Raw genomic sequence first — 27,568 nt, 5'->3', positions numbered from 1 at the left:
TACGTGACTTTTGAATCCCCACCTTCCTTTCTTTCCTGGGGTTCAGAGTGGTTGTCAGAGAAAGAGGGGACTCGAGTTGCTTGTTCCTTATCACTTTTGATATCGAGCCATGATAGAGAGGGGAGGGAAATGCCCTGTGTTGCTTACTGGCCTTACTAAGCAGTCTGTTTTTCCTTTGGTATCGTAGGACTGGATTCTCAGTCTCAGTGAGGCAGTCTGGCCAGTTGCCTGGCAACACCATTCCAAACACTGGACAGTTTGAGAAATGAAGCTTCTTTTTTTTTTTTTCCCCCCGGAGCTGGGGACCGAACCCAGGGCCTTGCGCTTCCTAGGCAAGCGCTCTACCACTGAGCCAAATCCCCAACCTTGGAGAAATGAAACTAAGAAGCACTATGGGACTTGGAAGCCAGGGGGAGGGCCCAGCATCTAGCCAAGGGCTTGGCTGAGGGTTCAGTGATGAGATTTTAGGATGAACTGGTAGAACACTGACCATTAAACAGGTCACAGTCCAAGCCCTGTGTGTCTTAGTCACATAGACTGTGCCTGGACAGTGCAGCACAGACTGCTAGTGCTGGAGACTTGTTTTTCCTTAGATCACAGTGATTGTCAGGAATTGGAAGGTTCCAGGAATGATTTAGGCACACCTCAGTTCTTCTTCTTCTTTTTTTTTTTTTTTCTTTTGGAGCTGGGGACCGAACCCAGGGCCTTGCGCTTCCTAGGCAAGCACTCTACCACTGAGCTAAATCCCCAACCCCACCTCAGTTCTTCTTAATTTGTTCATCCACTCCTCAAATGCTTACTAAATGTCAGTCACATAGTGGGCACTGTTTTATGTACTGGAGGAAGCGTGAGGCTCCATCTCCACTGCTTATAAACTCCGTGCCTCAGTTTCCCCATTACTGAAATGCACAGGATAAGGTTCCTAGAGTTGCTGTGAGGCCTAAGGGAAGCAGGGTGTGGAAGGTGGGTCTGGTGGTGCACCCAGTGCCCAGCATGCAGCGTGGATCCTGCCCATGCAGAGGTCAAAGACTGGAAGTAAGACGTGGCAGAATGCACAACACGAGGGACAATTGGACAAGAAGGAGTCATATGTCTGTGACACAGGAGGGAAGGAGTCATGCAGGAATGACACAGGAGGGAAGGAAGTCATATGGGAGTGACATGGCTGTTTTGTTGCTAGGGGGCACTAACCGCCTTCTTGTGACTTTTAGCCATCCACCTCTCTCAGGAGTACATCCAGAGCAGGAAATCCTAACAGATAACCCCAGTCCAGTGCCTAAGAGCATGAATACCTTTCATCAGGTGCTGCAGCTGATGCCACTGTCACTAACTCAGACATTCTTTACCGATGCGGGGAATGGGATGGAGGAGGGGACAGAACTGTGCAGTAGGATCCATACGCTGTGGCGTCAGTACTGAGGGAGGGAAAGTTTTGTGCATGGGTGTGGTAGGGGTAAAGAAGCCTTTGGATAGATGGGGCTGCTTGTCAAGGGTGGGATGCAGCTTGAGAAGGGCCGCTCCCTGCTGCAGTACCTTGCACACCGAGGGGTAGCTACAGCCTTGTCATTATTAGAAAGCATTGAGCAAATGCTGTTACCTGTCAGACAGCAGAAAGGAAGGGGGCTTTCACTGGAATAGTGACCAGCCTAGCACATAGCCAGAGGGCATGGGGCTTGAGTCTCACCCGACACCCTGCCCTGTCCTTCACCGATCTATACCTTTCTACTTTCCTGGATGTGGGAGTTTATACATCTACATACCTAGTTTCAGATGCAGCAGGAAAGAGAGTCAGAGCCATTTCCCTGGAGTCATGGCTGTTATTGGGTCCCACGTTATCATGTCTACTTCATTTTCTGAGACATAGTTTCTCATTGGCTGAAGCTTGTCAAGTAGCTAGACTGGCCCTGAAGCAGACCTCAGGATTTCAAGTGTGTCTTGCCCCACAGCACTACGGTTACGAGTACACCATCACTATTGCTTTTGCTTTTGGGAAAGGCCGCCAGCAGCCTGTCCACCAGTCCTCACTGAGAGCTGACCACTGAGGATGGAGTGGCAGGGGTGACTCATGGAGGAAGAGGTGCTGAGTTACGGATAGAAAACTAAGAGGACGGAGATGGCTGTGTCCATGGTTCCGAGGACTACTCCCAGGAGCCCCTGAGTGCATGGGGTGGCCGTCACAGGGTGAGCCATATCACCTGGAGTAAGAAGTTTGCAAATCTCTCCTGATGTCGGTGTTTGGTCAGTGGCTGAACGGAGAACTCGGGAGCCAGCCTCAACTGCACAGAGAGCCCAGGGTGTCCTGCCAGCCCTGCGTAGGTGTGCATGAAGACTGAGTGCTCGTGCCCGGCATCCGTCTTCACTAGCGTTCAGCCCCTCTGGGGACAGAGCAGACGCCTCCATCGAAGCAGCTAGAAGGAGGACGGAAGTTCAGAAGTGGCTGTATGATGCCTGCTGCCTTCACTGGGGACCAAGATGCTTGGCTGGCGTAAATTTGTTTTGCTTATCCCTGGCCAATACTGTTACTCAGGCTGTCTTGGCAAAGACACTGAGTGTCACTGGCAAAGTAAGATTGATTTGTGTTTGGGACCTAGTCTGTGCCATTCAGGTACTCTGACTTTGTCCCTCCCTTTCTGGATACTGCATCACCTCGCCCAGTCTTCTCCCTCAGGCTTTTAGTGACACCTCCCCTATTTGCTCATGTCCATACCTGTTTGCTATTTGTCTGCTGGACTTTCCTCACTTGCCTCCAGGCTGTTCGAGGGCAAGGGTCAGAGGTCAGAAGTCATGTCTCATTTCTTTTGCTTTAGTTCATAGATGGTTCTTGAATTATGACTGCTCCATTGTGATATCATGAGCATTTAGTAAGCCAATAAGCCTAACTTACCAGGGCCATAGAATGGTGGCACAACTGCTGCTGCCCAAGCAGAGAGAGAGAGAGAGAGAGAGAGAGAGAGAGAGAGAGAGAGAGAGAGAGAGAGAGAGAGAGAGAGAGAGAGAGAGAGAGAGAGAGAGAGAGAGAGAGAGAGAGATGCTGTAATGCTAATGTGGGCCTATGCTTTCTGTTGGACATGTATTCACTTTCACATCACTGTACATCAGGCCCAGTCATCCCAGTCAGTACCTGGTCCAGGACCAGGCTCCCTGGAAGGGTTAGGTGATTGCTGACTGAGTAAATGAAAGTCAGTGCTGTGTCAAGGGGAGTGGTTGGATGGGAGGTTGACCCAGGCCTCTGCATGCGTGTCCTAACTGACTGTGCCAGGCCTGTGCTGGTGTCCTCAGGATGTCTCAGCAGGGATTCCTTATGAGTAGTGGAGAAACTCTTCCAAGTGATTGGATTAGAATCTGGCCTAAAACTGCTGGAATCTTGAGGCCAGAACAACCAACACACCCAGAAGGAGCCTGAGAGACATTTTAGGAAACACTCCCTAGAAGAAGTAGGAAACATTGCTAAAAACAAAGGGAAGTGGAGATGGTCCATGTGGTTTCTTGTTTCTGTTTTTCAAGACAGGGTTTCTCTGTGTAGCTCTGGCTGTCCTGGAACTTATTGTGTAGACCAGACTGACCTCACACTAAGAGATCTGCTGAGGTTAAAGGCAGGGGGACAGCTCATCAGCACTGCAGGTGAGGTGGCAGGAGGGTCTCCCCGAGGTTGAGCTCTTGTTGACCAGTCCTTAGGTCAGGGAAGACCTCCCTGTTGGCAGAGGGAATCGGCTGCTTTTACCCTAGGACACTCTGGGACATCCTTACGAAAGAGGAGACAGGGTGGGGTCGAGAGTGGGAGCACTCTGCCTTATCCTTGGGGCCAGGCTGCTGGCCTCTCCACCACTGGGAAGGTAGATGAGCAAGCCAAAGGAAGCAGGACAGGAAACAAGGCCCACCCCGTGGCTTATGTTCAGTTCCTTTTTCTGGACTCCTCCTCGAGCTCCTGCTTTGGCTGATCTGATAGAGGCAACTCCTGCTGTCCCAGATACTGCATTCATTTTCAGCAGAAAGCAAGAGCCAGCAGGAGCTTTTGTTCCTTCTCCATGTGTCTACCTCACAGGCTTCCCTTTGGGCCCCAATGACCAGAATTCAGTCTCCTCACCCTTCTAGCTAAACGTAAAGTGGAGAGCAGGTATTAACTTTGTATCCCGTAGGGTGGCAGGCAGTAAAGAGCAGAGTCCCAGTGCTATGGTGTCATGTGACAGCTTCCCTGGGATGCAGAGCTGGCAACTGCTGGTTGGGATGCTGTCAGGTGCCTTTAGACAGGAAACCCTGGTGAGTGAGAGGCCTTCCTGAGACCCAAGGAAACAGGGCGAGGATCTTGGGGATTCATGTGGGGCTTGGGAAACTGCTTCTTAGAAGCCATTGGGTGGATGGCATTTGTTAAGGCATGGAAGGACTGTTACCTTAAGAAAGCAGTAGGGGTGTTAAGTCCACACATACTAGATGCCACGAGTTGTTCAGTTTCTAATGGCATTCTTACACCAACATGACTGCCTCTGAATAACCCTCAGCTCTCAGCTCAGCAGTGCAGTTATGTGCCCAGCACAGACAGAGGGATGGGTGTGGTGGGCATGGAACTCTCTCCTGCCACATGAGGGGAGTCCTGGGTGTTCCACACAGTTGGCAGTCGTCAGAGTGTTGGGACTCAGTGACAAACTGGATGTAGGGAGCTCCAGGTGGGTTCCCCTGTTGCTGGCAGCAGTGCTCTGAGTGGGTAGAACCCTGCTTCCATGCCCACCAGCTTTCTATCGCTGTGGCACAGTACCTGACAGCAGCAGTTTGAGGGACAGCTCATGGGCTAAGTCCCCCATGGAAGAGGAGGTATGGTGGCTGGGAGGCTTTGTCCGTGGCAGTGGGAACTTGTGCATGTCACATTTCACATCCTGGTGGTGATCTGGAAGCAGAGAGCTGTGGTGGGAACCAGAAAGTTACAGCTTCAAACCCAGCCCACAGCGATTCATCTCTGTCAGCAAGACTTCTCCTCCCCAAGCATAGTCACTACTTGGGTTCCGAGAGTTCAGACAGCAGCCTGTGGGGGACCTTTTACCTCCAAACCACAGCATTGAGCCCTGATTGCCTCCACTGTGAGTCCATGGCGTGCGTCTTCATCCCTTCATACTGCCCAAGACTGAGGAAGTGGAGGGTGGTGACCTTAGCTTAGCATCCTGTATCCTACAGAGCTCCTCCTCTCCTGTCCCATCAGGTGACCTCCGTAACTTTAAGGCACACAGTAGGCTCCTCATTCATTTCCTTAACTTATCAACTCATCTCCTTAAACTATTAAGTCACACAGTAGGCTCCTCATTTTCCTTTCCCATTAAACTGCCTGCTTGACTTTGGAGGCACACAGAACATACCACCATCCTCCTGTTCCAGAACCCCGGGCTCAGAAAAGGCGGGTGGTGGGCTGACCACTGCTCAGACGCGTGCTGTTACTAGGTTTATAACCCATCCATATTGAAGGCAGAGCTTGTGGGCTACTGAGGAGTTGTGCGGATTTCTGCTGAAATTCACAGAGTGGGTTCATCTGGGCTCCCAATAACTGGATCCTTCTAATTAATTAATTAACTGCAAACTATCGTGAATCTGCTTGGGAGTTGCCAGTACCACATCTTCCCTGCCAAGGGTTAAGTCCACCACTGCACCATTGGTAAAGTGTATCACAACAGACGCTGGTGCTGCAGCCCTGGGGCACAGCAGACTGCCACTGTGGCACCAAACAAATGTGAGGTCACTCTTCTCACCTCCATTTCTCCCTCATCACAGACCATGTTGACGTCAGTGCCAACTCAGTGCAACTTCCAAGTCGTGGCATATGATGTGTGACTTGTTTGGTTGCAAGTGACAGGCCAAACTAAGTAAAATAAGGGGTAACACTTGTGGTGCATTGGTATTTAGACCACTGGGCCTTTGGGTTTGACTGCACCCTCAGTCTTTCCCTTGAGGCTATGCTAAGTGGAAGAGTGAAGCCAGGCAGAATATGTCTGAGATCTGTGGCCTAGGGGACTCCACCTCACATCTAAGGCTTGAGAATTTGGGTTCTAGTGGAGCAACTAGAGAGCCTGGCCCCTTCTTTCTGAAGTGCAGCTGTAGTACTGGGCATGCACATGTGCTTGCACACATGCATGTACACACGTGCTTGCACACAAAAGTGCATGTACACACACACCAAGCACACCCGGGGCTGTGGGGTCCTCAGTCCTTGCATCCTAGTCCTGTGTCACAATTTGCTTGCGACCTTGGGCAAGTCACTTTTGCCTCCCGGCTTTCTAAATCTGTAGAGGGTTGGTTCATCCCAGTCATGTTTGGTTGATTTGGGGGTTTCATGAAGTAATTTGCATTCAGGGTCACTCAGTACCTGGCACATGGCACACACCCTGTGGCAGTTATTAAAGCAACTTCTCGTGGTTTTTCTGTCTGCAGAAAGGATTTCACTACTACCAGGAAATAAGGAATTGGCTGTTTTCTTCCCCTCCAACTCAGAGAGTCCAGCCCACTTCTACAAGGGTATTTTGTTGCAAAATTCTGGTGTGCAGAGAAGCTAAGGCCTCTCTCCAGCTCTCCCTCATCCCTCCAGCACTCACATGTGCCCTTCTGTTTCTGTTGGGCAGCTCAGATGTCGATGCTGTGGCTCTGGCGAGCATATCTGAGCATGGCTCGAAGTGTTAGGGATGCTTTCGTGAGTGTGGTTGGACTGTACTGTAATCAGCTTTTCCTCAGGTACTGTGGCATCAGGATACCTGAGACAACCTCTTAGGAAGGAGGGTTGTTAGGGAGTTGGTTCAGCCAGGAAAATGCCTCTACACAGGTGTGGAACCTGAATCCAGACACCTGGAACCCATGGAAAAGCCAGACATCGTGACACAGTGACAGATGAAGGAGCGGTGGTTCATCATTTTATATGTAATGTGTGGCTGTGCGCATGTATAGTGAGTATGCATGTGCACATGCGCGCGCGCGCGTGTGTGTGCATGCATAGGTATGGACGTGTCCCAAGTGTGTGATTATACAGAGAGAAGCCAGAAGCTGACACTGGGAGTCTCCCTCAATTGCATTCCATTCTATTCTTGAGATCGGATCTGTCACTGAACCTGGGCTTGCTGATGAAGCCAGGCTGGCCGGCCAGTGAGCTTCAGGGATCTGCCTGCCTCTGCCTCCCTGTTACAGGAATTACAGGTGTGTAACCAACCAGGAATTGAATGAAACCTTTGAAACAATGACCCCAAATTAACTGTTTCTTCACCATTTTTTAATTTAATAACTAATATTTCATTCAAATAACAGTTTCATTATACATGGCCCAAGAACATTCAAGTAAGAACTCAAATAAAAATCAGATGTTACAGATTGGTCTTCAAATATCATAGCCAATGATGCCACGCTTACCTATGATCACTCCAATATAAACCCACATCCACACCTTGGCATAGTGCCAAATGTGGCCAGTTAAGACTTCAAATGAATCATAGCAGCTCTCACTGGAGCCCTCTCCTCAAAGTTCTGGATGAGTATAGCATCAAAGGTTAATTTGGGGTCATTGTTTCAAAGGTTTCATTCAATTCATGGTTGGTTGACTGTCCTCTTTGGGCCTGTGGCCAGACACCGTGTTGCACTGGGAGCTTGAAGTGCAGGAAACTGCTTTCCTCTAGGTGAGAATCTGGGGAACAAGGAGGGAGAAAGAAAAGCATTAGGGTTCCAGTATCCCTTCAGGGCATGGGCCTTGGTTACCAAACTTGTGTCTTCTAGACCTTACCTCCCAGAGGGTCCAGACCTTTCTAGCAGTTGCACTCTGGACCAAGCCCTCAACATTTAAAACTTTGGGGTGAATTAAGACCCAGACCATGGCCAAGTACACATGTCAACATAGCAAACTTCTCCCAGAGGAAGTACAGTAATTTGTCAGGACCAAGGACAGGGACTTGACTACCTCTGACTACATAGAATGAGTGGAGGACCCTCTGTGGTCAGCAAGGGCCTTCACTTCCCATCTGTGACCCTGACCTACTTATCTTTGAGCCTCAGTCTGTCCTTCTGAAAAGTAGAAACAGTCCAGCCCTGAAAAGGTCCAGAGAATCAGGAGGCTTTAGCTGGGTGAGCTCTGAAACTGCACTAAGTGAAAGAAGCCACACACAAGACCACAGGGCAGATTTCATCAGGGGCTGGAATCCCTACCCTAAGTGTGTAAGGTCCAGGTGGCCGGGGGTGAGGACAGGAAAGAACATGCCTAGCAGGCAGTGAGACCTGTTTTGGGTGGGGAAGATGCCCAAACAGATATGCTGACGACTGTACTCAACGGCACTAGAGTTCACCTTAAAATGGCTGGTTTTATGTCCTGTGAATCTCATCTCAATGTAGTGCTAAAAACAAAGCAAAACAAAAAGCTTATGCTGCCTCCCTTCATAAGTGACCTCTCAATACTGTTGCTTCTTTTGCCTCTCAGCAACCTTTAAAGCAGCCTGGCTTTAGTCTGGTCAATACTTCTGAAAAGTTGAACTGGCCATGTCTTTGTTAAAAACTTTAGATAGTAAAATAGAGCACTTTTTTTTGAAAAAGAAAAATATTTTATTTAACATTCTTAATTTATATGACTATTGATTTGTTTGATACTATGTGTATGTGTGTATATATGAATAAAATACATATGTATAAAAAATTAAGTGGCAGACATGCCCCTCAGCCTGGGTTTCTGCTTCTAGCAGTTCCCAGTGCCTAGGTGCTGTCTTCTCTAGCCTTTTTGGAGTTAGACAGGACAGGATATCAGGACTCCCTATGGTCTGCGGTATTCCTGGGGGGAGTTGCCCCAGGATGCTTAGTTGCTCTATTCTCTGTCTTCTTGAAGTTTTGCTGTTCTGTACTTGACATAACCCCCCTCCCCTGCCCCTTCTCCCCCAGCTCTGTATGTTTGATGGCCCTGGTGCAGAAAGGCCAGGCACATGTGTTCCTATTATTTTGATATTGCTGAGTTGATGAGGGCCAGGGACTGTAGCTCTGGAGCAGGAGTTCTACAGTGGTGGTGTGTAACGCGGCCATCTGAAGGCCTGCCCGCTCAGGCCATTGGCTGGCAGCAGTTTAGGCTCAGGGATGTAGGAAGAGCAGGTTCCAGCTGCTCAGAGCTATTAGCAGTGGGGGCAGCCTGACTTCAGCTCACTTAGGACAGTGGGTCTCTCTCTGTGCCCATATCCCTCTGAGGACCTCATGCCCTGTCTTACACGGAACTGTCCTGGTGATTAGAGAGATGAGACCCAGGCCTGAGTACAAACCCACAGGCCAGAGAGTAGATGGGATAGAGTGGTTAAGGAAGGGGAGCAGTGACCGTCTGGGAAGCAGGCTGCCTGGGTGGCAGAAAAGGACAGGCATTTTATTAAATTCTTGGGGGAGTTCTGGGGCTGTTCATCATGATGAGTGTGTGTGTGTGTGTGTGTGTGTGTGTGTGTGTGTGTGTGTGTGTGTGTGTGTGTGTGTGCGCGCGCGCGCGCGCGCACGCGTACCATCATGACCTGTAGAGACTAGAGGATAAACCTGGGTGCTGGTCCCTGCTCTCTTCCTTGGATTAGGCAGCCTCTCTTTTGTTGGTCACTGAACCCCGGGCTAGTTCTGGGACCCTGTAGACTCTGCTTCTGCCTTGCCACAGGACGGCTAGGTTATGGCTGCGAGTTGCTTCATTTCATCTGGGTTTACATGGATTCCGTGAATCTGAACTTGAGTCCTGGTGTTTACTTTTCAGCCACATTTGAAAAAGTAAATCTATTTCTTTAGTTTAAGGGGACTTTCCCATGTAAGATGCAACTCATCAGGAGCCTGCACTGGCAGGATTTTCCCTTGTCATAATTTACTAAGGCAAAATCTATACATGTTAACAAGGGAGGGGAGGAGCAGGACAGGAAGTGGCTTCTGTGTCTCAGGGGTTTGAGGTCCTGTGCTCTTCTCTTCATAAGCACACCTTCATTATATTTATTTATTTTTATGTTATGTATGGTAGTATTTTGGCTGCATGTATATTTGTATGAGTGTATTGGATCCCCTGGAAGAGGTGTTATGGACCGTTTTCAACTGCCATGTGGGTGTTGGGAATTGAACCCAGTTCCTCTGGGACAGCAGCCAGTGCTCCCAACCACCTAGCCATCTCTCCAGACCCCTATCATAATTTTCAGGGCACCTGCCTTAAAGACTTGTGCCTCATGCCGTTGGAAACAAATACTGTATGTGTGAGCGTGTATGGGGAATGGGAACACTTGTCTGGAAGAGTATAGGTGTGGACCCTTATCAGGAAGTTGGAAGATGGTTTTCTTCTGTGTGTAACATTTTTTCTTATGTTTTCCTTCCTGCACCATGGGTTTCTCAAACCCTTATGCATTCTGATTATACAGAAGCAATTGTTTCAAGTTGGATGGGGCCTCAGGTTTTCTAGAGGCAGAGAGAAGGAGGGCAGTTGGAAGAGTTGCTGGATCCCTCCAGCTGCTGGGTGGGACAATAGGATGGGATGAGACCACTCAGCTACCATGTGTGTCAAGGGATAGACTTGACTAGGGAGCCTGTCTACGGGGGGTTGGGGGGTCTATGCTTTCCCTTTACTAGCTGTATGACCTAGGGCCAGTCCCCCACCCTTCTGTGGCCTCTGTTTCCTCTTTTGTGTTGTGCATGTGAGTGTCTACTCTACTACTGGCTTTTCTCCCAGGAGAGATGGTCTGCAAGCCTTGTGTATTGCTGGGCACACAGGATGCAGCCCCGTATGTGGTTGGTGTTTCCTGGCCATCTCAGTCCTGGCAACTGGTCTGAGATACCTTTTTTCTTCTTTTTTCCCCTCCTTACTGAAGTAGACGCTCTTGGTGGGGCTCAGGGAGATAAGGTTGCAAGAGGAAGAAACAGAAGAAAAAGGTAGAATGGGCTTGAGATTGATTTCAAGTTATATTTTGAAGCTTAGTATAGTTTATCCTTTCCCTGGTAGATAAGGAAGGCAGTGGGCAGGCAGACAAAGATATAAAAAACAGAATGTTAATTTCAAAACAATGATGTAGGTTAAGTATATACCCATAGAACATTTTATTTCTGTATACATGACCTTGTGAGATTTTTCTGTAAATTTAACCAAGTATGGGCCTCGGGGGGAGTGTTTGTAAAAGGCTCTTGAAAGTCTATGGGAAAGATGTTTTATAAAGCTAGAATTACCACACAGATAGGAGTACACTTGTGAGTGTGTGTGTGTGTGTGTGTGTGTGTGTGTGTGTGAGAAAGAGAGAGGGAGAGAGAGAGAGAGAGAGAGAGAGAGAGAGAGAGAGAGAGAGAATGAGAAGGAGAATGAGAATGTGTGTGTGAATGTGTGCATGTGTGTGAGTGTGTAAGTGCATGGGTGTGTGACTGTGTGCACACCTAAGAGTTATCTAAGACCAGTTAGCCTCAGGGTTATCCTCTCCCTTCACACCACAATTTACTCAGCAACTATGGACTCCTTGTGCGAACAAGCCAGTGGCTCTGGGCTGTGGGTCTCTGGTCACCGTTAGGCCCCTGTGTGTTGAGGTGTGTTGAGGTGGGTTCTTGCTCTTCCCAGCCTTGTGAAATCATACTGAGGGTTTCCATGGCCATTTTGGGTGGGTAGTGGACATGGATTTGTGACTCACCCACTTTAGGTTGTGGCAGGGACATGTAGGCTTGTCTCAGCCCTTCCTGCTGCCCCACCTCCGTCACTGTTGTGCATTGCACTCCTCAGACTCAGGATGGCAAACTCTGTACTTGAGTCTGAATGCCTGTCGGTGGGCAGGAAATTACAGTTTTGAACCCGGTGTTTAGTGTTCTTGGATGAGGCCTTGAGCTTGTTATTAAAGGCAATTGACTTTTCTGTCCAGCCCATTTGACACTCCATGCCTAGAGCTGAGGGTGGGTTTCAGCAGTGGGCCACAGCGAGCCATTTACTCCTGTGCTAATTCACTTCTTCCTCTGACCCTTGATCCATTCAGTAGTTCTCAGTGTGTTCTGCGGTCAGGTGCTGCGCCAGGCGTCCTAGGGTGGCTTTTGTTGAACAGCTATAGCCACCAGACAATAGATGGGTGCATATGTGAGAGACCTTAGAGAAACAAGGTCCAACTGATGATAGGAGGTTGCAGACCCTTTCTAGTTCAGAAGACAAAGGCAGAGACATCCACTGGGACTTGCAGGAGCCTGGCAGCCAAGGAGGCCATGCATGTGTGCCTTTCCTGGCTTCTATAGCTGCATGTATAGTTACCCTGTCTCCTGTGGCTGCATGTATGGTTGCCCTGTCTCCTGTGGCTGCATGTATGGTTGCCCTGTCTCCTGTGGCTGCATGGCTTCTTTAAGTCAGCCTGCATCTTTGGCTTCTATCCCCTAAGGAAGGTGTTAAGGCTCCTTTGTTTATCAGGAGGCCCTACTGCTGCTCAGGACAATCAATACAGAGGGTCTGCAGTTTTGATTGTCTGTGGCTTTGCCCCAGTGTGCATCTGCAGGGCTTGACACGCGTGACACTTTTACCTTTTCTCTGCACTCCTAATGACGCCTCTATTTGGTGGGCTTTATGTGCCAGTGTTTGCATTTGTCCTATTTAGATCTCTGCCTGGCGACTAAGGAATCATAGCAAGAATCCAGCAGTTTAACTTCTTCTTTAAGGTGGCAATGCCAGCTTGACCTTTTGGCAAATGAACTTTTAGCTCGTGGACCTTGCTGACTGCCTTAGCTCGTGGACCTTGCTGACTGACTTTAGAACTAGGTATCCCTTGGCTAGATGCATCTGTTCCCACCTTCCTTTATCTCTCCCGTCATAGACAACAGCCTATTCATTTTGTGAAAATTCTGTATGATTGGCTCAATTGGAGCCAGCCATCACCAGTGTCTTCCTTTTTTCTCTTATTTAAAGCAGAGGCAGGGTTGAGGTGGACGGGGTGGGGGTGGACAACATGTGCTGTCGTGTTGCGAAAGCAGCTGTGGATTGTGAATGTGGGGGGTTGGGGGGCAGAGCCCCCATGGAGTGGGCATAGACCATTGCCCTGCCCCACCCTAAGGGGTTAGTGTCTTAGCCTAGATTCTGCCACTGAGCAAGCTGAGAGGCAAAGAGACTTTCTTCCGGGGCCAGAGCCTGAGACTTGGGTGTCCAAAGTGGAGCCTTCATCACCTGCCTGCACTTGACAAGCTGGTTCTCCTCTCCTTACTCGGCCTCCATGTCAGGAGACGGGAGGAGTGTGTGCTTGTGTATTTATAGTTTCGATTGCTTCATTTCCCATATTTAAATACTGGCCTGCCTGAGACTTACTTCAGTTCACAGTAGAAGTGGAGCTTGAAGTCTTGTTTTTCACTCCCACAAATGGCTCCTTGCCTTGGCCACATTTGTGGACAGAGCTATCTTTTGTGCAGTGATTGGGAATGCTTTTTATCTCAGATCAATGTCTGATGGTTGAAGCTGACATTTTCCTGTGTCTGGCTGGATTTGCTGCTCACTCTTCTATAGCCAAGCCAAGAACTGCTTTTGAGAGATGTTCATGACCATCCAGCTTTCGAAAGCACTGCCTAGCACAGCCAAGCTCACAGAACCCAGTGGTCAGGGCTCTTTGTGTTTTTCTGGAGATTTTGCCTCAATAAAGAGGCAGGAATCACAGTGATAGGGACCAACGAATAAAGATCTGTGCCATGCTGGAGAGGGAAGTGCACAGTAGGGAGAACCTCTGCTCACGCACAGCACTTGAGATTGGGAGCTGGGAAAAGTCACATGGAAAGGCACAAGGCAGCCAGCAGAGCAGCAGGAATGTTTCACATTAGAGTCTATCAGAGTGTTGGGCCATGGCCTCCCCACCATCGCCACTGTTCTGTTGTGGAAGCCTACTGGAGGCAGGAGGGGTGCTAGCAGCCTTTCGCTCTGGGATGGGTTTTTAGAAAGGTTGCCACCGGTGTCATGTTGTTTGCACTGGCGACTCTTGTCTATCACTTGATGTTTGTGCAAATGCAGGGGTCCCTCCAGGAGGCTGGAAACAGTGTGTGGGGCAGGCATGGCCATGCCAGGATGATGGGGCTGGGTTGCATTGACCTCAGCTACCCTGCTGCTGCTCTATGGTGCCTTCTGCACAGCGGGATTAGGGGAGCTTTGGCCAGGCTCCCCCGGGTGGCTGCCACCAGTTGAGTATTCTGTGTGACTCTGGGATGCAGGCCTTCTAAGATCACTGGTGGGACATGACATGTACTGTGAATTGGAATGTCGGCATCTAGACTCTTCTCTCTGGCTCCAGGAAGCCAGACTTTAGATGCTCATCATTCTCTCCCAGGTGGCAGGTCACTGGTGGCCTGACCCTTGGAGCAGCTCTTATCTGGTCTGTTGCTCTACAGTGGAGAACATTTTCAAGAGTTTCCTTTTGGACTGGAGAGATAGCTCAGTGGTTAAGAGCACTGACTTTTTCCAGAGGTCGTGAGTTCAATTCCCATCAACCACATGGTGGCTCACAACCATCTGTAATGACATCTGATGCCTCTTCTGCTGTGTCTGAAGACAGCGACAGTGCACTTATATATAATAAATAAAAAAGTTTCCTCTGTGTTGAGGAGCACAGGAGCTTAGTATATCCCACATCTCTTACAGAAGGGCCCCGTATAAATGACTGGCACTGTGTTTCCACCTTCTGTCCCTTGGATTGAAGAAGCGAAAGGGACAGTGAGAACCATCAGTAATACCTATTAAGTGCCACTGTGTTCTAGGTACCTCTTTGCATATTACCTCATCTAATCCTTACAGTATTTCTGTGAGATAGTGACTGGGTTTGGCTGGTTCTTGTTGCCGAGAGAGAGTCTTATGTAGCCCAGGCTGGCTGCTAATTCCTTATGTAGCCAAGGATAGCCTTGAACTCTTGATCCTGCTGTTTCTACCTCCCCAACACTAGGGTTACTGATGTGTGCGCCACCGTGCCTTATGAAACATGGACTTTTAAGATCCCACTTAAGATTCTTAAGGTTCTCAAAGAAGGTCACTAAACTCCAGTGACCTTAGAAGGTCAGGTGGGGAGCTGGGATTTGAGGGGAGTATGTGGCTATAGAGACGACATCCTGTAAGTGCTGAAGCTGAGTGGCTGCTCTGTGCCTGAGACCAGACACAAGTATAGTCTGTAGTTTGCAAGTGCAGAAACCTGTCAAGGTTGCCAGTGCCATGTGGCTGAGTGGGGCTTGAACTTAGGGCTGCTGGGCCCAGAGTCTGTTGTTAGAAACTTGCTGTGGGTTTTCTTGTTTCTGAATGGCAGCTACTAGGATCTATATCTGAGCTTCTTTTTGCCCTTCATATCTGCCCACCAGGATGATATCTACCATCATAGGTGTAGAGATTTGAGGTATTGGGTATTCTGAAGGGACTGTCGGAATCTGTTTCCTGCTCTGTTATTGATTGCCAGGAGGCTGTGAGACTAGAAACAAGGCTTGCCGGGCAGCAGCATTGTAGTTTTATAGCAAGTGCCACCATTGTCGTGGCTTTCTGTGTGTACGTATTATTTATTCATTTATAGTTAGCATATAATGTAATGAGTGCCATTGTGCCATTTGCATAATTATATATCATTATCCCTGCCATGCTTCCCGTCTCCTTTGCTGCTCTCCCTCCTCTGTGGAAACAGCCCCCCTGCCTTTATGCTGCATGTATTCACCACCTTCTTACCCTGCGCTCTCTCTCTCTCTCTCTCTCTCTCTCTCTCTCTCTCTCTCTCTCTCTCTGTCACACATACACACACACACACACACACACACACACACACGGGCACACACAAAAATTTAAATCTAGACTCCACATATGAGAGAAAAATGTGACATTTGTCACTTGGGGCTTCGCTGATGGTTTAGAGTATGGATGTTAGATCAGATGGCCTCCCTGGCTGTTCATCTTTCTCAAATTAAACCAAACACCTTGGTTAAACCTGCATTGAGAGGGGATCCCAGGAACTGAGATAGGCCGAGGGTATGTATTGTAATCAACATGCTGTGTGCTCATGGGGAGAACAAGGTCTTTTTTTTTTTAAGATTTTATTTATTGTATATGAGTACACTGTAGCTGTCTTCAGACACCAGGAGAGGGCATCAGATCTCATTACAGATGGCTGTGAACCACCATGTGGTTGCTGGGATTTGAACTCAGGACCTCAGGAAGAGCAGTCGGTGCTCTTAACCGCTGAGCCATCTCTCCAGCCCCCGAGAACAAGGTCTTTTAGTTTGCGTTTATTGCTGTGAAGAAACACCATGACCATAGCAACTCTTATAAAGGAAAACTTTTAATGGGACTGGCTTATAGTTCAGAGATTTAGTACATTGTCATCTTGGTGGGAACATGGCAGTGTGCAGGCAGACACGGTGCTAGAGGAGCTGAGAGTTCTACATCTTGATCCGAAACGAAGGCAGCCAGCAGGAGATTGTGACACTGGGTGTAGCTTGAGCTTATATATGAGACCTCAAAACCTGTCTACATGGTGACATACTTTCTCTAGTAAGGCCACACCTACCCTAACAAGGCCACATCTCCTAATATTACCACTCCTATGAGCCAAGCATTTAAGCACATGAGTCCACGGGGGCCATTCCTATTGAAACCACCACACAAGGTGACTCACAATTTCATGCTAGTAGCTGCTACAGGGCAAGGGCAGTCAGAGAGGCTTTTCAAAAGAGCCACATCCTTACCAGGGCCTGGGCAGATGAGTTCAGGTTTTTGTAGAATGTAAGTGGAGACCCTGACCAGGAAATCTAAGATAATATCTGTGTGTGATAACTTCCATCTTCAAGGAGAGTCTGACCACAGGTTGTGTGGTCATCCAGAGACCCCCAGGAAGCCTCTGAGCAGACACATGCTGTCAGTGGGGCTGAGCTGGGAGGGAGCTTGAACACAGATTCTCAGGATTGTGCTTATGTTGATGAGCTTTCCCTCAGGAGAGGCAGAGCAGCATGGAGGGACCGAGGGCTTGTCAGTGTAACAACGTCTGGTTCAGGTTGCTCTGTGGACACTGGTGCTGAAGGTACCCGTGTCATCTCTTGCACTCTGGTCCTGCCTCAGGTACCACACAAGCAGTTCGTGTCAACCAGCTTTGTTGCTGCAGAGAGGAGAGGAGCAGACAGGGTTGCCAGAGAACAGTGCAGGATCTTGAGTTAGAAGACTTCTTGCTTTCCAGTCCCAGATGGTGACTGTGAACATCCCTTCTTTCTGCTCATGTATGGTTCAAGCCTAGCCAAGACTTCCAGTCAGAAAGAAAGCCTAGAGGAAAATGTAGACTCCACAGAGGTCCTGGAGTAGAGGAGTAGCCACGCTTGTGCCCACAGTGCCCACAGTGCCCACAGTGCCCACAGTGCCCACAGTGCCCACAGTGCTTACTTGGCTGCCTGCAGGCTCAGCCTGGAATGCTTTATCCTGCCTGCTGTTGATAGAACAGTGACTCTGATTAGTTCTGTTTCCTTCATGGTCACAGTGGCATGGGGATAAATCACTTGTTAGTTTGTACGCTATAGATTTGTCAGTTAGGTAACATCTAAATGCTGGCAGCACTTTGACTTCATTCTGTGCTTCCTGCTGCGGCCTGTGAGACCCACCCCTGCCTCACTATCACTGTCAATGAGAAGGGCGCTGCTAGTATGCTCTTGGAAGATTCGTGAGGCAAGGAATGTATGAGTCCTGGTCCACTGTGTTCCCAGGCAGAACGTGACTGGTGTTCAGTGGCTCAGTCCTGCCAGTTTTCTGCCCTAGGCCTTACCCTAGGGCCTCCTTTCTGTTTCTCAGGACTGTTTGACTAGGCCACAGGTGAACACCCTTCTTCTTGTTCCTCAGCCTCACCCTCTTCTGTTATCTTTAAATTTTTATGCCTTTATGGGAAGGCATTTTCTAGCTACTTTTTGTATTGTGAAACATTTTTAAATTGAGAGCATTTGGTAGGATCATCAGTGCCTCTGGTCTTAAAACACAAAGCTGGTTACTGAGCCTTTGAGCTCCCATGCTGTGACCTCATGTAACTGGTTCTGGACATAGCCAAAGACTACTATTAGATGTGTGAGTTAGGTCCTGTGCTTTCTAGAACCCATCGCAAGGGGAAATCAAGGAAACAGCTGAGACAGTGCCGACATCTCCAGCTCTTGAGATGCAGCTAGAATCTGGCCATGCCCTCAGCATGAGCATAGCACCAATGGAGGAGCTTGACGGAGGTAGACATGTGGTGCATATTGCTATTCCCTATCCTTGAGTTCTTTTCTGTGTGGGAAGGGTCCCAAAAGTAGCTTTCTTGAGCATATGTGCAGTGTGCAGTGTGTATTGAACATTGTCCTATGTCAGCTGTATGCTAACCTCAGAAGGTAGGGTAGGAGAGCCAGATGTTTACTAACATTGATGGACTGTCTATGCAAGCATAGAGATCAGTACTGCCTGATCTGCTGTCTGGGCTGATGAAGAGCTGTAAGAGGCAAGAAGTCACTGCTCACAACAGATGCTGTCCAGGAATAGAGACTTGGGAAAGCACTCAGAAATTGCAAGCTGACTGTTCCCAAGGAGCTCACCCTTCCTCCTAACATATTATTAGTTCTCATCTTAAATTGCCCTTCTGTTTGTGTGGTGGATGAAGGTGACAGTTGAGCCCATTGGGTCTCAGAGGCTGTAAAAGAATTCTTGCTAGGGAACAGAGAATTTGCCTAGGCAAGCCATATGTAATGGCATGTACTGCGGGCAGGCTTCAAGGGGACAGCTTAGCAGGGATCATCTACTCATCAATGTTGCCTTTGCTTTCTTCCTTCAGATGAACTGCGCCAAGCCATCGTGGCCATGATGAACAGAAAGGATGAACTGGAAGAAGAGAACGGGTACTGTGATATCACAGCTCTCACTTGATCTGACTTTCTGTCTCCAGTGGGAGAGAATGGATGGAGACCATGGTGCCTTGCTGCCCTAGTTGTGACTGACAACTTCTTACCTTACTATTACTTTAAATCTCTCTCTCTCTCTCTCTCTCTCTCTCTCTCTCTCTCTCTGTCTGTCTGTCTGTCTGTGTGTCTGTGTGTGTCTGTGTGTGTCTGTGTGTGTCTGTGTCTGTGTAGGCCAGAAGAGGGTCTGGATGCCATGAAGCAAGAGTTAGTTAGTTTGAGTTGCCTGACATCGATGCCTGGATCTTAGCAGATTTCTTTCTTTTCTGGCATGGAGCATTCAGTAGACTTCTGTGGCTTTTAAAGGAGGGACAACCAGAAACAGTGATGCTACCTTCCAAAAAGAAGGGTGTGGAAGAGGAACCTTCAGTGACAGCCAGTCCCCCTCCCCACACACTTCAGTGGCTTTTCATATAATCTCAAATATATTCAGTCATTACCATGTTCAGTCTTAGAATAGCTTTATCATCTCAAGAACATATGACACACCACTCTGTCCATCTCCCCCCACTCCTCCATAAAACATCCTTGAAGTGACCTTTAACTGAGGGTTTATATTCTGTGTTCCAGTCCCACTCAAATTAGGGATACTTAGGGCAACATGACATTTAGGTTTTCAAAATTTTACCAAACCCAGTGGTCCACTCCAAGAGGCACAGAGTTTTCTTAATTTTTTTCTTCCTTATTGAAATCCATACTAGATACTACCAGTTGCCACCATGCGGATGTCTTAAAGTTGATCATTCTCCCCTCCAGAGTCTGTGCTGAGGCTGGGGTGGTAGGCGTGCCCTAGGTTGTTCACAGTAGCCTGTAGGCACCAGTAGGCCGCCTGACTCAGGGAGGTGGGCAGAGGGGTCATGTGTGTGTTCACTCTCCTATCCTTTACTGGTGACAGCAGCCATAGCTCTGAGACCTGATTTTGGGTCTAGCAGACAAATTGCTTGTTGTCCTTACGGAGAGATAGGAAGGCAAAGAAGCATAAATTCTAAAACAGAAGAGGCTCCTATGAGGAGTGTAGACGGTGCCATTTTCACCTAACACAGACTCTGGCCAAAGACTTCGTACCACTGCAAGGTTCATATCCTTGTACCAGCTGGAGCAGTTCTCTTGGAAGAAGCTATGGGTTTATCCTCCCTCGGGAAGAATGACAGCAACTGTATGTTGACTTCGTCTTCCCAGACAGAATCCCCCATGGCGTTTCTGTCGGGGTGGTATGTTTCAGGAGGAGATTCTTCTCCAAACTCTTGGAGAGCTTGGTGGCAACAGGACACTGTGGGTCTTAGTGTACCTGATTCACACAGACATTCTCGGGACGTGACTGGTAAATATACCACGGTTGGTTTTCTAGACATAGCCATTTAGGTGCAGTGAGGCAGAGCCATATGTGATTTACCTTAGGGTGGTAACTTGTGATCCTTCCGACAACTGCTACCCTGATCACTTTCAGGGGTAGACAGGTAATACAAATAAACATGCTATAAAGCTAAAACGTGTTAAGTGTAAGGTAATGCTGTGCTAGGATGTACTCCATAGAACGCCACACACGAGAGCTTTCATGGCAGTGCCAATGGACTGTGGGTCCTGGTGTAATCTGTGGGCATCAGTGGAAGCAGGAAGAGACGTCTCTTATGGAGTGTGAGCAAGTGTTCTGTGCTTTTCTGCTGTAGAATATGCATTTGGCCTGTTATGAAACCGGTCATTTGTAAGCTTTCTTACCCACTGAGGCTGTGTCAGAGCTTCTGTTCACCATGCTACACCTTTGACTGGAGTGCCTTTAAGAGCACCTCCTTGGGGCTGGAGAGATGGCTCAGCGGTTAAGAGCACCGACTGCTCTTCCAGAGGTCCTGCGTTCAATTCCCAGCAACCACATGGTGGCTCACAACCATCTGTAAAGAGATCTGATGCCCTCTTCTGGTGTGTCTGAAGACAGCTACAGTGTACTTATATATAATAAATGAATAAATCTTTTTAAAAAAAAAAAAGCACCTCCTTGGCATTTGCTAGCTCTTTGTTTCCCTTGATCTCAACCATCCCAGGAGCAGGGACCCAGAGTCTGACCACAGGGCTGCCCATGGCTCAGGCTCCTGGCTTTCGTTTGCTGTCTGCTAACACCAGCTTAGGTGAGGTGGAAGTGCCCTGAGGTTGTGCAGAGCTGGTGGGCAGTGATGAGCCTTGATCTGGGTGAGACTGTTGTTCAGGTGGGCTGGATGCACAGCCTCTGAACCATGTGGCCCTCTTTTGCAGGTCACTGCGCAATCTCCTTGATGGTGAGATGGAGCACTCAGCGGCACTCCGGCAAGAGGTGGATGCCTTGAGGAGGAAGGTGACAGAGCAGCAAGAGCGCCATGCCACAAAGGTCCAGGCGCTGGCCAGGTAGACGGGGCAGGGTTGGGAGGCAAACATGTGAGCCTGTTCCACACACACCTTCTTTCCCGTTTGTCTTTGAGAAAAGGTCTTACTATGTCCAGAGCCCAGACAGGCCTCACATTTGGCATCCTCCTGCCTCGGACTCTAAGTGCAAGGATCATAGGCATGTGCCACCACAGCTCATTTGTACTTCTAACAAAACAGGAAGGAGGACCAAAGCAAGCTCCATTGTTCCATTTCACCTGATGCACTTGTTTGAATAGGGACACACATGCATGTGTGTAAGGGTCAGGAGGTTAACTGATGGGAGTTCTCCTTTTCTTACTACTCAGTTTGCTCTCTGCTGTCTTAACCATAACCTACCTATCCCAGGATTCTCTATATGAGGCAGATGTATGCACATATAGTATTCCTCCCCTCTTCGCTACACAGCTCACACTGCATCCCAGGCAGGTTCTGTATGTGTGTGCTCAGGGCTGCCATCGTCTTTCTAGTAGTTCCTGATCGTGTTCTGGTCTGACTGTCTCAGGATTGGGCTAACCAGTCTGCCTGTAGTGGACAGTAAGGAGGTTTTTGTTTTCTGTGATACTCCCCAGCAGCACATAACCTGAGTGTCTGCCACTGTGTTCCCACTCCAGTGTGTTTGCTAGAAGTGGTCCTGGATTTGCTGGTCCAAGTGCTAAGTATGTGCTGGCTGTATCCTTCATAGGTGCTGAGCTGTGTGGGCCTCATAGTGCTGTGGAAAATGTTTCTGTTCGCAGCCATGTTCTTGGGGGAGCAAGATTTTGGGTCCTATAATAATATCACAGGAGAAAAATTAGGCTGGTGGGTAATTTTTCAAGAGCATTTCTCAAATTACAAATATTATTAAGCTTATTTTTATTTAAGTGGCACTAATTATTTTTTCTGTGATGTTGTTTATATCTTTTTTTTTTTTTCTTTTTTTTTTCCGGGGCTGGGGACTGAACCCAGGGCCCTGCGCTCGCTAGGCAAGCGCTCTACCGCTGAGCTAAGTCCCCAACCCCTTGTTGTTTATATCTTATTAAGTAAAACATGATGAATTAAAGTTTCTGCCTCCCATGAAAGCACCAATTCTTTTTCTGGAGTGTGTTCTGTGGACATGCAACTTAGGTCCCATCGGTCCTCATCTCACCTCCTCTGCCACGTCACTGTAAGGCAGTTTGAGGTTAGCTGTTTTTGTACACCTGTGTGTGGTATTTCATTGAATTCTGAGCACACTAATTGGTCAGTTTAGCACTTGGGTTTTTCCCAGCTTTCCCCATTTTAGGTGATTGTGAGTAGCTTCTTGGCTATGGTAGCGACTTGTCTCACTACTGTGACAAAACATCTGACAGATGTCACTTAGGGAAGGACATCACTGCAGCAGACAGGAAGTGATAATGTAACTGCTGACATCCCCACAGGAGGCAGGAAGCAGAGGGCTCACCCTGGTACCAAAAGTGGGTACCATTTTCAAGATTCACTTCTGCTTCCTAGACTGTATTCTAAAGGTTCCTTAGCCTCCGCATGCCTCAATACTAGACCCATGATCCTGTGGGGACATTTCATACTAAAACACTAACATTAGTGGTTCTTTCAAATTTTTTTTATGAAGCCAGGGGAGGGGTATGTGCAGAGGCTGTGTTAGGTGGTGTGGTGTGAGTGTTTTTCATGCACCTGTAATTCAACACAGTCCTGTGGTCTCCTTTCTTCTACATTTCATTTCTTGAATTTCTCCTCTTTGCATCCTGACATGTCTCTAGGAAGTGGTTCTCAACCTGTGGGCCATGGCCCCTTTGGGGGAGGCATTCTAAATACTGTTTCACTGCTGCCTAAGACCATCAGAAGACACAGCTGTTTACATTATGATTCACAGCAGTGGTAAAACTACAGTTATGAAGTAGCAACAAAAGTAATTTAATGGGGGGAGGGTGCTGGTCACATCATGAGGAACTGTAACAGGGTGCATTAGGAAGGCTGAGGAGCACTGCTCTAGGGCATCAGAGCCAGGTCAGAGGCAGTCAGAAGTAGAGTGATTACTTCCTGTTGTACCCTTCCTCACTGGTCTTCCATCTCATCTGACCCCTCTGCAGTTTCGTGGTGTATACTGGCTCTAAAGACTCAAGTCTTCAGAGACACTGGCTTTGAACATCTGTAACAGGGTAGGGCTATGGTCCCTTCATTTTGTTGGCTTGTGTTAGGAGTCAGCTTAGCCTCGAGCCCTGACTCTATTCCTGGAAATTGTGTTTCTGGGTAACTTGCTCAGCTTCTGCACAAACATGCTTCTTCACCTGTGTGGAAGAGGAGTCTTATCCCCTGATGTGGACAGAGGAGGAAGGCTGTTGGATTCTTGAGATGCTTGACAAGCTGCTGTGCATGTTTAATATTGAGCGCTTTTTAGCTGTGGTAATCCTAGAGAAAAATTTATCCTACACATGGGACAGAGAGGCCATGATTTTATAATGTGAAGCCTTCTCAGCTATGTAAGAACTGTTTAAGGCATTTGGAAGTTGACAGTTTGCAGGTGGAAGGATTTCTGTAAAACAGACAAATTCTTCAAAAAGAAAAAGTGGGAGAAATCCCCCTGAGCAGCTGATGGGCCAGTGCACCTGCTCAGGCAGCTGATGGGCAAGGGGACCTGCTCAGGCAGCTGGTGGGCAAGTGCACCTGCTCAGGCAGCTGGTGGGCAAGGGGACCGGCTCAGGCAGCTGGTGGGCAAGTGCACCTGCTCAGGTAGCTGGTGGGCCAGTGCACCTGCTCAGGCAGCTGATGGGCCAGTGTACCTGCTCAGGCAGCTGGTGGGCAAGTGCACCTGCTCAGGCAGCTGGTGGGCCAGTGCACCTGCTCAGGCAGCTTGTGGGCAAGTGCACCTGCTCAGACAGCTGGTGGGCAAGTGCACCTGCTCAGGCAGCTGATGGGCAAGAGGACCTGCTCAGGCAGCTGGTGGGCCAGTGCATCTGCTCAGGCAGTTGTTGCTTGACGGAGGCGTGGATGGGGGTGTGGAGCTAGAAGGGCTGTGTGGCACAGTCACACTGGGCAGTGACTGTCATAGGCTGAGGCTCATGTATGTGCTGGGCCCCCCTCCTCTAACCCTTTTCCCGCACTTTCCAGCTCAGGTGGCACCATCTACAATGCAGGTAGTTTAGTGGTTTAGGATATAGGTTCTGGCATTGGACTTAGGGGTCAGAGTGTAGTTTTGTTCTTAGCTAGTTACGTGACCTTAGGTGAGTTCCTAACTTCTTTAAATTCCTTTATTTGTAAGATGGGGGGAAAAAAACTCGGATGAATTATCATATGTATAAAAAGAAACAGTAAGAGGCCATTTTTGCTGGTTCAGTAAAGACACTTTGTATGAGTGTTAACTACCATCACTTTTTATTAATTAGGTTACTGAAATCTTGCCTAATCAAAGGTGCATTCTAATAGCAACAAGACAGGAAGGATGGAAAGCTAGGCCCAGAAGAGCAGTCTCTTCCAAGTACCCAATAAGAGTCCATGCGTGTGCACATGTGTTTTACCAGCCTTGGGTACCTGGTGGTAAAACAGAAACACACTGAGCAGATTTAACAGTGCTTATTTCTTTTGCTCAAAGTTAACGACTTTCAGCATCTGCTATGGTTCAACAAAGACCAAAGGCGTGTAACTCGTGCAGAGCTTTGTGGGCCTGGCTGCCACTCACTCCTGATGGGCAGCATTATAATCAGGTGCAGTTAAGGCGGTGTAAGTCACTTCTCTAAATAATTCATTGACTTGCTTCCAGCTGGGAGACAGATGTTAGAGAAGACTACATTACATGAGAAGTCCATTTGAAGGAAGTGTCTTAGTCTCTGGTCTTGCAGAACGCCACAGAAATAACTGCCTCCTAGTTCTAGAAACCCAGAACTAGGGTTGAGGAGCTGTACCTTCAGGGGCCTTCAGGCATGTCAGAACACATTGGAAGGCCTCATATCACGGAGAGTGGGAGGAATAGGCACAGGATCTGCTTGTGTAACAGACATGTTTAGCACTAAGCCATGGATGAGGGCAGAACCCTTGTAACCTGTCAATTCTTTTAAAAAATTATTTAAAGTCTGGAGAGATGGCTCAGTGGTTAAGAGCACTGACCGCTCTTGCAGAGTTGAGTTCAATTTCCAGCAACCACATGGTGGCTCATGAGGTCTGATGCCCTCTTCTGGTGTGTTTAAAGATAGCTCATATAATAAATCTTAAAAAAATTATTTAAATTTTTATATGTATGAATAGTTTGCTTTTGTGTATGTCTATTCACCAAGTGTATTTCTAGTGCCTGTGGAGGTCAGAAGAAGGCATTGGATCCCTAGAACTTGAGATCCTAAAAGTTGTGAGCCTCTACATGGGTACTGGGACCTGAGTTTGGGCTTTTTGGAAAAGCTGTAAGTACCCTTAGCTGCTGTACCATCTCTCCAGCCCCTGACCAAGTCCTAATGGCTACCTCTTAGCATTGCTGTGTCAGAGATTGAATCTTGCACACAGGGCATTGGGTCACTCTGAACATTTTCTGTCTTTGCTCATCATGTTAGCTGTTTCACGTCTGACAAATCATCTCCCAACTTAGTCTCCCAGAACAGTAGGTGGTTAGAATTTTCCACGGTTTCTGTAAGCGAGGTGTCTGAGAATGGTCTTTCAGGAGATCGAGGTTGAGTTGCTGGCCAGAGTTGGTATATTCAAAGGCTTGACTCAGACTAGGGGCCAGTGTCTCTCATCCATCTGTTCGTCTGTTCATCCGTCTGTCCATCAGTCAGTCAGTAAGAGGCCTATGGTCCCTAATCTGAAGGCTTCTGTAGGCTGTTCAGTGTGACTTCCGTAGAGAAAGAACATGCCCCAGATGGAGGTCTCGAGGTTTCTGTCACCTTGGAGAGCATGCTGTTTTCTGTGGTTATGCAGAGCAACCCTGGCAGTATGGGAAGCAATACTGGGGGATGACTACCAGGAGCCAGGGTCAGCGGAGGCCACCTCAAAGGCTGCCCATCACCATCACCAGCCTTCAGCTTCCTCCTGAGGCTGCAGGGCTCCCGAGAGAAGCAGGGCCAACAGGATATCTGTACCTTTCCAGAAAACCACATGCTTCTCTGAAGCCCTGAGGCATTGGTTTCGTATGACCTGGGTGCCAGGGATTACCTAACCTGGTCTGCAGGTGGGAGCCTGGGAAATCCAGTGATGTGCTCTGAAGGCCTGGGTCCACATTGACAGCTAGGAGCCCCAGGGCAGGAGAGAACCACCCCTGGCTCTAGCAGTCAGGCAGAGAGAACATTGACCTTCCCTGGTTCTTTGGTTTGGAGTCCTCAGTGCAAGGATGGCACCTGGTTGTCCTTGCCCAGCCTGGTCCACTAATTCAGATGATGACTCCCAAGGAAATACCTCAGACACCCAGAATAGAGATTTAGTCAGCTACCCTGGCGTCCATGACCCACCTGGTTAGACCTGCACACTCCACCAGTGGTTCTTCCTCCTTCCAGTCTCTCCATGCTAGTTTCACATTGCCGCTTTCTCCCTTGGCCACCATGATGGGGTCTAGGAAGGGTCCGTGGCTAAGCTGATGTGCTAAGAGCAAGGTCCAGCATTCCTGACTGGGTGCGGGGAGAGCTGGGAGTTGGTGGCCTTTGTTCCTTTGAGGGAAGATTCTAACCCGGCATACCAGTGCACAGTAGGAGGATGAGTAGGAGGGGCATATCAGTGCACAGTAGGAGGGAGAGTAGGAGGGGCATATCAGTGCACAGTTGGAGGGCGAGGTGCAGCTCTTCCTGAGGACGGCACCTGAGCGGTGAATCTAGTCCTTCTGAGCCACTCTTCACTTGGCCTTTGTTGCTTCATCAGAGTGTAGTTGGCTTTCTCTTGTTATTACCATGTTCTAAAGGGTTCATATTTGTATGTTTGGGGCCAAAAGTGGATTGTGTTTTTTCTGGGCTTAAGTGCATCTGTCTTCCTCTTCAGAGTTAGCCCAAGGGCGTGGACAAGCGTACTGGAAAAGAAACACAGAGTGGATTGTTCGTAAAGCATCATTTGGAGAGCTGCTTCCTGTCTCCGCTGTTGTTTCTGACACTGTTGTCAGTACTTCTCTCCTCTGCCCTTGTGGTGCACAGAGGAATAAGGAGGTTAGCAATGTGCTGGCTTCCCCAGCCTGCTTCCGCCTCCAGGCCTTACTACTCCCAAGAGTTTCATCAAGTGGCACACAGCATCAACCTGTCCTCCTCATGTAGGCAGTGCCCTCACCCTGCCGCATCTACCCCTCAACTAGGGAAGCATGGGATTCTGCTCCTGAGTCTGTCACCTCCCATAACTTCTCAGATTTGTTCCCAAGTGATGTCAGCATGTTTTAGCAGACAGAACCCGAGCATATGTTGCT

The 27,568-nt window shown here is 48.5% G+C and overlaps 1 protein-coding gene across 13 annotated transcripts in view; it reads left to right on the top strand.

The window, feature by feature from the left end:
* Nucleotides 1-27,568, top strand: part of Snx29 (sorting nexin 29) — a 413,834-nt gene that overhangs the window by 88,181 nt on the left and 298,085 nt on the right. For all 13 annotated transcript variants that reach the window (XM_087574449.1, XM_087574446.1, NM_001109526.2 and 10 more), the window contains 2 exons: nucleotides 18,717-18,780; nucleotides 21,085-21,213. In XM_087574449.1, the coding sequence (XP_087430575.1) occupies nucleotides 18,717-18,780; nucleotides 21,085-21,213 (193 nt within the window). The remainder of the gene's footprint in view (nucleotides 1-18,716; nucleotides 18,781-21,084; nucleotides 21,214-27,568) is intronic.

The sequence above is a fragment of the Rattus norvegicus genome, chromosome 10 (genome assembly GCF_021556685.1).
Source record: "Rattus norvegicus strain SHRSP/BbbUtx chromosome 10, alternate assembly SHRSP_T2T, whole genome shotgun sequence".
In the NCBI taxonomy this organism is placed as follows: Eukaryota; Metazoa; Chordata; class Mammalia; order Rodentia; family Muridae; genus Rattus; species Rattus norvegicus.
Note: the sequence above shows the minus strand (reverse complement) of the source record. Positions and strands in the feature narration are given on the sequence as shown.